At 41.9% G+C, this 12,910-nt stretch overlaps 1 protein-coding gene across 1 annotated transcript in view; it reads right to left on the bottom strand.

Annotated features, from left to right (window-relative positions):
- TTC7A (tetratricopeptide repeat domain 7A) overlaps window positions 1–7,716 on the bottom strand; it is a gene marked incomplete at its 5' end in the record, with an annotated part of 152,685 nt that extends 144,969 nt beyond the window's left edge. The window contains 2 exons of the mRNA XM_010294304.1: window positions 5,769–5,890; window positions 7,561–7,716. Of these exons, the coding sequence (XP_010292606.1) occupies window positions 5,769–5,890; window positions 7,561–7,716 (278 nt within the window). The remainder of the gene's footprint in view (window positions 1–5,768; window positions 5,891–7,560) is intronic.
- Window positions 7,717–12,910: the final 5,194 nt, after the last annotated feature.

The following is a 12,910-nucleotide window of genomic DNA, read 5'->3' as shown; positions in this document are numbered from 1 at the left end:
AAGAGAGGGTTAGTCTAAAAAAAAAAAAAAAAACCACCCCAAAAAAACACAACACCACCAAAACCAATAACCCCAAACCACATTAATTGCTCATGGTGTATGCAGAGTAAAGCAGACTACTTGCTAAATGATATCTTAATCATGTGTCTGGGCACCAAGAGAGTTGCAGAGAGGAAAGATTAAACACTGGACATACTAGTTAACACATTTGCAGCCTATTAAGCTCTTCAAAGCTAAGGACATGGCCCTACTACCATAGAAACTGCAAAACGGTTCAGCTCACTTTCATTACAGGGTAGAAGCTATGCAAAGAAATACAAGCTATCAGAAAAAGAGCAGTGCTGTACTGAAATAAGGACAACCAGGTAAGCAGTTGTACTGGTATATTAACTGCCACTTCATCTTATTCCAGGAGAATTTTCTGTGCAGACAAAGCCTAGATTTCATTTAGAAAAAAAAAAGCCATACACCATAACAACCTTTTCTGTCAATCTGATTAAATTTTGAAGGTAACAAGTACAGATTGCACTTCTGCCCACTCTCATGCACTGCAAACCTTCTTGCACTCCAGAATCAATGACAAACATTTGAAGAAATAAAAGAAAGTCATTATTTTCAAGAAGAGGGAAGTAAAATGTAAACATGTTTACCATGAATATTGGCTACATAAAATGACACCCTAGAGCTTATAAGGTCACCAAGTAATAGAATGCAAATGCATGTGGCCTTACTTTCTAATCAATACTCATCTCAAAATTTTAAACTTTGAGGTAACCCATAGATTACCTACTCATGGGAAAACTACAGCCAAGCAACAAAGTGAGGCAAGAGCAAAAACACTGGGGACTTGCCCCTGTGGAGAAAGTCAGATGCTGTCTTTCTTTTTTTCCTTCCACTTTCTCCTAAGTAAAAGATGTGCTTTGAATTCATCACGGGAAAAAAGTTCAAGGAAGTTTTTATAAGTTGGATTTTAATGCTTCAGCAAGTACTCCTATTACAGGGCCAAGACATATGGTGCTTTTCTGTGGGTCTAGGAAAGACTATACCCACAAAGATGCAGTTCTGGACCTTAAACTGAGGAAAGCAATAAAGTACATGGTGATATTTATGCACAAGTAGTCACATGAAATCCAACAGAATTGTTCACGTGCTATTTATTATCTGATAGTCAAAACCAATAAATTCCTCCATCTAAACAAAATGTACCTCCCCAACTGCTCTCCTCAGTTACTGAAAACTACTGGCATTTTCTGTGCTTCCTTAGGCTCTTTAAGAGGCTGAACAGAACAGTTATGGTGTGTAACAGTTCCTCAATATTTTCAAAAATGCCTGTGTTAGGATAATGGTATTTGTCTCAATAAAGTGTCAATGAATTCCATTAACTAGCATCAGAAGGAAGATTAGTGACCACTTGCAAAGCCAATTAATTCCAAATTTGACACATACTTAAGAGAAGAAAAACCTAGAGAATATGCTAAAAAGAGACAGTGTTGTTCCCAGAGAACTGGAGCACCATTTCAGTTCCACTTTTTAGACAAGGCCATAAACAAAGTTAAGCTTCATGGCAGAAACACCTTGTTCTGGGCGGAAGGGAAGAGGAAAAGGAATACTGGCAACACTGAAGTGAATGAAAGAATAAATAGCAAATTGCTGCTCATCTGCAAGTAGTCAGGGTTGAAGCCATGAACTGCATGGCAAATGCCTAGGAACACCTTCAACAGAAGGTAGGAGTGCAAAACGGGCAGGGCGGGTGGAGGACCCAGCACTCACCACCGCCCAGACAGGTGCTTGTGTGGTCAGGGTCCCTCAGGGAGCACCTGCTCCACGCTCTGAGCTCTCAACTCTGGAGCATGCAAAGCACCTGACAACAATACCAGTTCTATAGGACTGAGGATTTGGTTTGGCAACTTTTTTTTTTTTTTAACTTTATCGAACATTATTGAGCAGTGACAGGAGAGCGCACACACCTGCCAGCAGCCTGCAAACATGCCTCACTAAAGGAGTTTGCCTTTCTGCTCTGCTGTTCCAAGCCAGGAGGCCATCTGAACACACATTTCATTTTAAGCATATGAATTGCTCTACTCATAATGGTAAGAGACTTACTGTTCCATTAATAGATGTCCTTCATATACTAAACGTGCACTTGAAGAGATTTTTTTTAAATTAGGACCTGAAGAAGTTAACAAAAAGAAAAGTATGTATTTGAACATAAATACATGTACGTAGGTAAGTGGATGAGAATGCAAACATAAAGCCTCTGGTAATCCATCGTGAATCTATTTGATCTTGTCTAGATCAGAAACTAAGCAATCTTGAGCCTCTGCAGGACTTGGATAGAAGACTATCTGGAAATCCCAGGTACTGTTGCCTCAAGTCATGGCATTATAAGTGAACATCAGATCATGGAAATTAAATGAGTTGGAAGAGTCCATGGGCCCCTACTGCACTGCTAAAGTGCCAGAAAAAGAAATAAGGAAGAACAGGAAAGGAAAAGCACATGGTCATTAAGCTACCTTGGTTCCAGCCACAAAAGTGGCAAGAGAGGCATTAAAAAAGCGTGATGAAATGAGGTTTAGGATTCAATTATAGCTAATATAATAAAGAGGAACACAGAAAATCTTGGGCACAAACTGTGACAAAGAGCACCTTGAGTCCAGTGAGTTTCCAAAGCCAATGACATCCTCTAGAAAGCTCTGACTTCATTTGCCTTGCCTGCGAAACTCCACACATACTTCAAGTGCCATTAAGACAGCAGCCTACATATAACCATTACTTCACACAGATGAAACCTGTTTGTCCTAAGAAAATACCTAAGAGCATGTTGATGAAAGCCCCCATAACAGTATAAAGTAGTAATACCTGTTCAATATTCTGAAAGGAAAAGCAGTAAGAAATGAGCCTAACCTTCACACATCCACATCAGAAAAAAACCAACAAAAAACCAACAGAACAAAACCCACTGCAGATGCTAACGTGGAAGACAACCGGCTACATCCTACAGTACAACAGCATCTACTTGCCTATATTCTGCATCCACAGCATCAACATTGCTTACTGAAAGAATAAAAGAAAGCTTTCCTGGGATGCAGCAGGGCAAACAGCAGCAGGAAATGTGACTTTAGCAACATAATATTTCTAAGTAAACATCTTATTAAAAGCATCTGGGACTTCCACAGCAGCAAGACTCGCTGGTCTTACAGCTGGTGGCTCAATATCTGAAAAGGAGACCAGATCTTTGTTTTGTATTGGTGCCTTTTTTCCACTGTACACTGCAAAAGAAAAGGGCATCCCTGACCATGCTCCGACAGAAGCGTGCCGGTTCCTGCCAGCAGGAACAAAAGCGTGACAAATCACTCAGATCCCTCAGCTCTTCTGCCTGGCGAGACAAGAATAAAGCACTCACTATTTCTTCTGCACACATGTGCCCCTGCTGAAGGACATCCCACCTGATAAGGACTACTCCCTTCCCAGCCTGAGCATTCATCATCCAAGGCTTATTTCCTACCTGAACATGCTGGAAGCAATAAGGAAAACAAAAGCATTTCTTCGAGCTGTTCGATATCAGGTGGAGAAATTTATTATACACATGAAGCACCCTAAAACACTTCTTCCTGCTTCTCTCCTCTTTCCTTAATATATCCCAATGCTGCTTATGCCCTCTCGTGGCAGAAACCACACATTAATACCAGCTCTGGGGAGGAACAAGCTGTGGAGTCCCACCAGGCTCCTTTCCCCCCACCAGAGCTTTCATTTCCCTGCCTGGTGTTTCTCACTTGCACTGGAGGAGGTGAGGAGCGTGTGGGGCTCTGTTCCTGATCCAGCCATGGGAGCTCCATCACACCAACTGGGATGCTCTTTCATCAGGAGACAGCTACAGAGAATATTTTCCTGCTATTGCAACAGTTCAGCTTATAATCAAAGCGCTGCTGAATTCACACATGTATTTTGATTCCAAATTGTTTCCCTGTAGGGTTTTTTGTGAGTTGGTTTGTTTTGTTGGGGTTTTGGGGGTTTTTTTTGTTTGTTTGTTTTTTTGTTTTTAACGGCTGTCATTAAAATAACGTGGGAAGGGAGCAAGCAGGGCCCACAGCAATAGCTAAGACAACCCACTGGATATATTGAACTGATGAAGACTGAATTTATAATGTTGCTGAATAAAATGAATGAGTGAGTTTGATATTCAAAAGGTGCCTAGAGGACATCAGTGCCATATGTTCTAAATGAGATTTTATTTTATTACATAGTTAATGAGCTTACTGACACGACCTGCAATTTTTTTTCACCATGAGAATGGCAAAAGGTTAGAAAAGCACACGCTGTGCCACAGGTGGTCAACCACCAACTCACCTGGGAAAACCACATATCTGTCCCCTACTGCCAAGGTGATACTGAGACTACACCTACTTACAAGTGCATACTTTCTTTACAGATAAATTTGTACTCACCTGACTAAAGGGGTCATTTCACAACACTTGGGCTTTGTGTAATTGTAAGCCTTTGGGTTAAACAAGGCTTAGCTGAAGGTACCTCTCACAGATATGCTTATGGGTACAGCTCCGCTGTACATGCAGGCTTTTAATGAAAGCATGGGGAACACAGAGGCAATTCACAGTTGCATGTAAAGGCATTATTGGGGGATAAAAAACTACCAAGAAAACCCTAAAGAAGAAGCAACCCCTCCTTCTCCAAAGTCAAAAAAAGGTATCGATTTTCTACAGAAGAATTTGAACTGACTTTTGCTGAAATTTTTTTCCTAGGTTTTTTTCCCCCCCTTTCAATCTCCCCTCATTTTTTTCAGCAGGAAAAGAAGGAGGAGTGAAGAAAATGAAAGAAAGTATCTTTGACTGGGAGTGAGGTAAAAAAACAGCCAAAATGAAATACTTTCAAAGATGGTTTGCTTTTAAAAGTTTATAAAACTTTGACCAGCAACATTACACAGAGCAGTGAGAAATTCAGTATCTGATGCCTTGAGAACAAATGGGATATTACGGTACACAAATATGACTAGGGAAGGATGGATTCTTACAAGCACCATTTACACATAGTGGAGAGACACTCTCCTTACATGGCAACCTCTCCATCAGCTAAACAGAATTTATGTTTTGAAGACAGCCTGTTTTAGGGAACAGTGTACCCTCACCGATGGCCTTTGGAAGAGGGCATTAACAATGTCTTTTTATTACTCTTGAGAAGGTTTTCCTCAGGTGAAATTCTCTGTAGGCCTGCAGATACCAACTCCTCTTGCCCTTCCAAGGTTCACTGGGAGCTATATTTCAGAGGCATAATACAGACCCTGGAGCAGCACTGTTCCAGCATGCATTCTCTCTAGTAAAACCACACAGATTTGGGGTACTTACTGGGACATTTAAGACCTTAAATAAACAAACAAGTGAAAGAAACTACCCTTAAGCCTTCACTGAGCTCTAAACCAGGCCCTGTGGCTGAACATTTTAAAAGCACAGAGCAGTGCAAATTCCATTCTCTCTTTACCATCAAACTCCCCTTGTCTCCACAGGGAACTGAGCTGAGTCAAGACAACAAAACTGTTCTACTCCACCCTACCTGTGTGGCTGGTAAAACGAGGCTTAGGACTCTTAAGAGAGACAGAGAGAGACCAACAGGAGGGAGGGAAGGACACTGATGAGACCTGAGGTGAACCAGCAGCAAAAAACTCACAACAGAACACATACAAAGAAATAAGCCGTCATCTGTTTCTGAGACAAAACATGCAACATTATCTATTTTTATTAACATCTGCATCCACCTACCCCTTCTTTAAATGAGTCACGTAGGCACTCTGCAGAGCTGCTTCCAGGAAGTAGGAAAGTTCAAACTCAGAGTAAGTCACGTTGCTGCCCTTGATACTTCTTGAATGTGTGTTGTTTAAGGTCTGTGAGGGGAGGAAAGAAATATCTGGAGTTACAGACAACTGTTTGAACTAGCCAGTGCCTCATGAGGCAGACATCTCCAACAACAAAATGTTACCATCTGCCATCAGATTCCTCCTCAAGCTACTTGAAAACTTATGTTCATCAGCTATTCAAAAGCCTTTCAAAGTAACTTTAAAATAAACTATAAAGTGACTTCCATGAAATATTCTGCATGCAATCTGAGTTTTGAAACATCATCCCTTATTACTTTCCAACCTTTAATAAAGTAAGTAGAAAGCTACACATTAATACCAAGGGCTTCAGCACACAGATGCAGCATCTTGCATGGACATATTAAGGCAATGTTTGAATCTGTATGTCCAGCTTAACATAATATAAATATTTGTTAAGAATTGGTAAGCTATCAGGAGTCCTGATGGAAGAATCTTAGCCTTTCCTTGGTTTATCCTATCAAACCCTTCTTGCTTTTGCTTCCTTACTGGTAACAAACAGCTTTCATTGATGGAAGTTGCCCTGTGTGGACTCTCCAAAGAAGGGTTCTACATCCAGGACCTATGGAGAAGACCTATGGACTTTTAGTACATCTATCAGCAATCCTGCATCCTTGTCTGTGTCCATAAGATGAATGAATTACAGCTCAAACTCTTTCCCTTCTTCAAAGATGCAAGCTGTCAGTAAAAACACTTACAAGTGCCAAGTACTGGCAGGAACGTGTCCTTCCAAAAGAGAAGGACAGTACTTAATTTTAAATTAAAAAGCCATTCAGCTTTCTCCTACAAATAAACAGACCAGACAACTTGTTAGCTGGATTTCTTAATGAATTCTTATATATGCACTAAGCTCATTTTTTTCTTGTTTTAATGAAATTAAAAACAAAACCTGGAATAGACACGCACTTTTGCTGCTGAGAAGAGCAGAAATATCTGTTCAGAAGGTCAAAGGCCATGAAGTTACAGAACAACAGATAATGTGCAGTGCCATCAGTGCTGCTGGTGTCAAGCATAACGTGTGGCAAAGGAAGGGCATGGAAGCGCATGGTGTTAAACTCAGCTAGGCAAAGTTACAGAGATAGAGAGAACTAGGCATGTGCCCAGCAAATCAGTGGCACATATTACAGTTCAGTGGAGGGCTCAAAGTACTCATCTTACTCAGCATCCTAGCCAACCACTGACTAAGCAGTTACTTGCTACTAATAACCAAGGTTCCTCTAGTTTCACTTGGAGAAGGTGAAGCACTGGCAGTTAAACTGCTATGGCTGACCCAAAAAGGTTACTCTCAGCTCGTTAGGCATCTCAATATCCACTACTGTGTATCATTTACATGGTAGATATGTAAAATGTCTTGGGTTCCTTCACGCTGGCACTTGCTATGCAAAGTTTGTAGTCCCTCTTTAGTAAGAGCTAAACTTGAGATACAACCTGAGCATATCTGAAGTATTCAGCGCTTTACCACAAGCAAAACTCGTTTCCAGACCTCATTCTCAGAGGAAACAGAGACCAGATTAATTGCTGTTTTGCAACTGCTTGTACTGAGACACCTCACTCCTTCCAACTTGTTCTCATACTCCTTATTGTCTATGATTACTTGGCATTTCCCCATTTTTGCTATCAGAACCCTGGAAATTCCACCCAGGCCGCCAGGTTAACACTCTGAGCACACCACTTCTTACCTTTTCAAGCTCCTGCAAGTACACCTGGGCAATGACACACGCTGTCTCAAAACAAGCCATGACTTCCTCCTCCCTTTCACACAGTCGAGCACGTGACGCAATTGAGTTGGTTGAACGCTCCAGTGACAGACCTGCAAAATGGCAACACTTTTTTAACTGGAGCCCACCAACAGCAGTATGGCTGTGTTATTCCTTCATATGCCAGCTGACAGGAAAATTTTTCCATAGGTGGGTTTCCCCTTTGTTTTAGTGACTTTCAGGAAAAGATCCCCAGGAAAATAAAATTCCTACACATGCAAGGCATTTTTGTCATGCTGCTCTAACACACAGTGCCACTGCACACTTCTACAGTGCCTTTCAAACACGTTATGAAGAAAGGATATACAATCCCTCTGGTAGGGATGAGCAGAGAAATTAAGACCTGCCTGTATTTCCAAAGACAGCTATAGATTTTGGGTGCTTCAACACAAGTGCTGTTTCAGAAACACCCTGGCCACTGGATTTGAGAATTTCTAAGCATCCACTATTCCAACTGCTTTCAGTAAGCAGCAGTTTGGAGGGGTAACAAAAAAGCAAAGAGGTACTAAAACAAAGTCGGAAAAACTGAGGCCTCTCTTGGAAAATCTGAGCTCATGCAAACTGGACACACAGCAAGCTCTTGGCAAGGCACAAGAATCTCTTAACCACAAGATCACCCTCTTTTCCAAAGAAAGGAAAAAAACATGGATTTTGTACTACTAAAACTCTTTCTTGTATCATCATTCAAGCCCACTTACAAACAACGAGCATGTTAATTGAAGACCCACAGCTATTGTCGCTACATGAAAATCTTTTTTTATCAGATCCTCGTCTGGCATAACACTGACAACCGTCATATCTCTAAATCTATTTGGAGAGGCTACACATTCACACACTGATTTTACTCTTATAAGTGTAGGTTCTTACGCTAAAATGGATCTCTACAATACACTACTGCTTGGAAACTCAGGTCTTCTACACCAAACACAACTGCACTTACGCCCAGTAGCCCAACACAGGTTGTAAAAAGTTCATCACACGCTTCCCAACAAACTTCATATACAATAACACATACCAATGAAAAATGTGTAAGATGTAACACAAAAATCCTAGTGTTCCTGACACAGATCCACAGAGCTGACCATCTGGACAGCCTCTCCAAGGAAGCTATTCACACTGCTGCTGCAGACAGCAAAAGATTCTACTCCATGTGAGGAGCCACCGCGCGTAGCAGGAGCCACGCTTTCCCGGGCCCCCGCAGTCCCGGGAGGCACAGCGCCTCAGCACAGCTCATTTCACTGTGAGGCACCAGAGGGGAGCCAGGTTCCCCGTGATGCAGTACAAGGAGCCTGAGGTTCTTAGGCAGTCTTAGCTTTGTTTACTCCTCATGATCGTTTCTGTTTTGTCCCCTTGGTTACTCTGCTAGGAGTTTCCCTATCTCATGTCTTACATTTGAGCCAGACACGAGCAGTTAGTTCAGTGGGTCGAGACGAGAAGATGCCGTACTGGTGCAAGCTCAGAAGGTGGCTCCCCGCTCCCTCTGCCCTCTCTCAAGTCAGAAGGGCATGGCATGTTGCCTCAAGGGGCTGTATCTTGGAGGAACACACATTGGCACCTTTCACCTTTGAAAATCCTGACCAGAGTAGAGCAGGGAGCGTGGGTTTACTTCAAACTGACAGTGTGTAGGGGACAGGGATGATGATCATTTTGCTGCTTTTAACTAATGCCCATTCTGTATTCTCTCCTTTCCACTGACATACCTTGTACAGCATCCAACATATAACAGATTTTGTCTTCTAGTCCATCTATGAAGTCTCTGGCTTTATATCATGGGTTGTTTTCCTACTATTTCAAACCTTCTATTTCCTAACCCTGTTGCTATGTAATGGAGGGGAAAAGAGGATGTTAACTCCCTATACAGAAAAAGAAACCACCCAGTGCTGAAGCTAGAACGATCAGCCTACAAATATTCTTCTTACATCTGTCTCAGTTATATTTACCTCTGAATTTCTAGGCATTTGCCCTAATTCAAAATAAATTTTAAGAAGTATTGCATTTCAGAGTCACCATCCCCTTAACTGCAAAGTGGGGCTGAGGGCCCTGGAAGAAATCCACAGTACAATCCACTGGCATTCATACACATGCAGCATTTAATCAAACTGCAAGAGCCATCCTAGCACAGTCTGTATGGGGGTGGTTATTGTGGGAGATGTCACACAGGGAGAACAGGCTGATAAAAAGCCATTTACATATATGCTACAGCCTACTGCAAGGAGCTACTATCTCTAAGCTCTGATGTGGGGGAGGAAAGCAAGCAGCCTTTGCCAGCACTAAGTACTGACCACAAATGTGTCCATCTATGCAGTCAGAAAAACAGAGCTGGGGCTGATCAGAGACAAAGGAACAAACATCTCCAAAAAGGTTTCTTGTCACATTAAGTACAGAGCAATATACAGTGTATTAAAACAGATACTATGCTACATTGCACATGTTTTTCTACTTGTAAAGGGCAAGAAGGAAAAAATGACCCACATGACGTGACATTAGTCATGTTTTTTTCTGCTAATACCATATGCACTGACCTGATGTCATCAGAGTATAAACTATTCTACAGAATCCAAACAGGGCTATTCTTCCTTACCACAGAAATGCAATGAAAAGAAAAATTAGAGTAAGACGACTGCAAATCCAGTAAACAAAGTAAAGAACAGAAGTACAACAGAAGTTCCCTACTCTTGCAGCCACCAATTCAGTTCTCACTGTACAAAACCCCAACAACTACAGATTTGCTCCAGATGCAGCTGGACAAGATTGTTTACCAATCCTCCAGTTCTCAGAGCACAAATTCCACTAATTCTTCTCCATCCCTCAGTTAACAGCACAGAAAAAAACTCTGCAACACAACACACATTTTAAATTCAACTCAGCTCCTAAAAAGCATCAGAAAGCCACAAAAGTGCTTGCTACTTCCACGCTGAATGTAGCAAGAAAAAGGTAGCTCTTGCTAGCTCCCAAGTAAAGCATAAAGCCATATGCCAGCTGGTTAAGGTAAAGGGTCTTGGGTATTTTTCACAACCAGTTATGGTAAGATAATACCAACCTATAACTTATCTATGCTAAGATTCTTCTCATATGAATCGAGTGCCCAAATTTAAATATATACATACATATATACCATAAGAACGTTTTATAAAGTGAAGATACAGATTTCTAATAGAGTATGGTCCAAGCTCAAGATTTAAAGACAAGCTTCCAGATTATCCTTTTTAAAAGAACAAACTTTCTACCCACTTCAGAGGCAGTAACTTTCTACGTATAGAAACACTGCTTTTCTTTCCTGCACAAATATAAGGCTTCCATTCACATCCTCTAGTTCTTCAAAGATTCATCTCTGGTTCTTGATCTCTCTATAATCTTTGCCCCTGCTTCTCCCCTTCTAAAGCTAATCTGCATTTATGTCAGGGGAAAAAAAACAAAGCCGTAAGGTTTGTAAGAGGTGCCACTGAACTAATTTCTTCATAGAGCTGAAATGCACTGCTGTCATTTATGGAAACCTGAAAGGGGAGATTTTATGAAGGCATATTTCCACTTTCCTCTCACTCAGTCCTTGCCAAGAGAAGACAAAGTACCATGTAGCTCCAATGCTCTGAGGTGATATTATTACCAGAACTGGAACATACATGTGGACATGGACATGCAGTATCAGATTCTCAACAACATAAATATTTGAGACGAAAATTCAGGCTGGAAGGCATCCCAGGAGGTCCATGTGCTTCTAGTCAAAGCAGGGCCAGCTTTGAGTTGGAGGCCAGCTCAGGGAGTTACCCAGACTGATCCTGAAAGCCTTAGCACATAGATGGAGACTGCACAATTGCTAGGGAGAAGAGGAGGCTACGGTGGCTTTCTTCTTTTCCTCCATGAACTAGTTCACCAAATAGCAGCATTCCTCCTTCTGAGTAGGAGGAATATACCAATCCACGCACAGGTTCTTTTCATTTTCCTTTTTACACAGGCTTCCAGCCTCCTGTATTCAGATGAATTTACACAACTGGGGAACAGTGGGTTCACAGATAAAAGAATTCAGGGTCAGCAGCACACTACTTCCACCAACAGTGTTAGCCCACAGCTGCTAAAACCCCATAGCCCAGGAGCACCAGAGCTACCTGGCAATCCAAGGAAGGAATCAAAAGAAACACAACAGCACACAGAGCATGAAGCCTACCTCTTGCGTTGTGTCCTGGTGTTACACTTGTATTGAACACAGCTATGCCAACTTGAAGCAAAAGACATCTTAGGGTGGAACTTACAGCCCTGCCAACAGCATCAGCCCCATTCTGCAGAGCAAGGTTACAGCACCTATACTCCTGCGCCACACAGACAGGTCATCCTGGCCAGAAGCCAGCATGCTGCTCAGCTAAGCGCATGCAATAGTTTTACTCTAGCTACAGGAAGGGAAGTAATTTGTCTTGAGGTAAGCTGAGTGTGAACATATTGCATGGCAGCTGCTACAAGGAAACTGGTGGTGTGCATGTTCTCACTCTGTGGCAAACACCAGGTCATTCTGGGTAGCTGTCCCCAAGGAGAGGGTGCACTTCATTTCTAGCATGTGACCTTCAGTCTAGTTCAGAAGTGTGGCTCTAGAAAAACAATTAGCATTGAAACAAGACTATTTTTAAGACTAGCTCTTCAAACATACACACATGGACACTAAGTTCAGCAGAATACTAAACACTTTTCAAAGACAAAACTCAAAAGCACAACCAAACCATTTTAGTGACGGTATTACAGCCAGCCTGCCCCGCTGGCTAAAGTTTGAACATAAAAGCACAGCCCTCAACCAACCTACTACATTACAGTGCCTTGGAAAGCAAAATAGCCTGAACTTCAACAAGCCAAAGCAGCAGTCACAGTTAGGTTGACCAAGGCAAGACGCAGCACTGTGCATCATTTCTGCCACAATCCACAGCAGCTTAAATAATTCACATCAGGGGTCTTAACACTCATAGAATCATTGAATAGTTTGGGTTGGAAGGGACCTTTAAAGGTCATCTAGTCCAACCACGCTGCAATGAGCAGGGACATCTGCAACTAGATCAGGTTGCTCAGAGCCCTGTTCAACCTGACCTTGAATGTTTCCAGGGATGGGGCATCTACCATCTCTCTGGGCAACCTGTGCCGGTGCTTCACCACCCTCATTGTGAAAAATTTCTTCCTTATGTCTAGTCTAAATCTACCCTCTTTTAGTTTAAAACCATCATCCGTTGTCCTATCGCAATAGGCCCTGCTAAGAAGTTTATCCCCATTTTTCTTGAGACAAAGATAGAACAGTTAA

This window comes from Phaethon lepturus, unplaced genomic scaffold (assembly GCF_000687285.1).
Source record: "Phaethon lepturus isolate BGI_N335 unplaced genomic scaffold, ASM68728v1 scaffold3319, whole genome shotgun sequence".
NCBI lineage: Eukaryota > Metazoa > Chordata > Aves > Phaethontiformes > Phaethontidae > Phaethon > Phaethon lepturus.
Note: the sequence above shows the minus strand (reverse complement) of the source record. Positions and strands in the feature narration are given on the sequence as shown.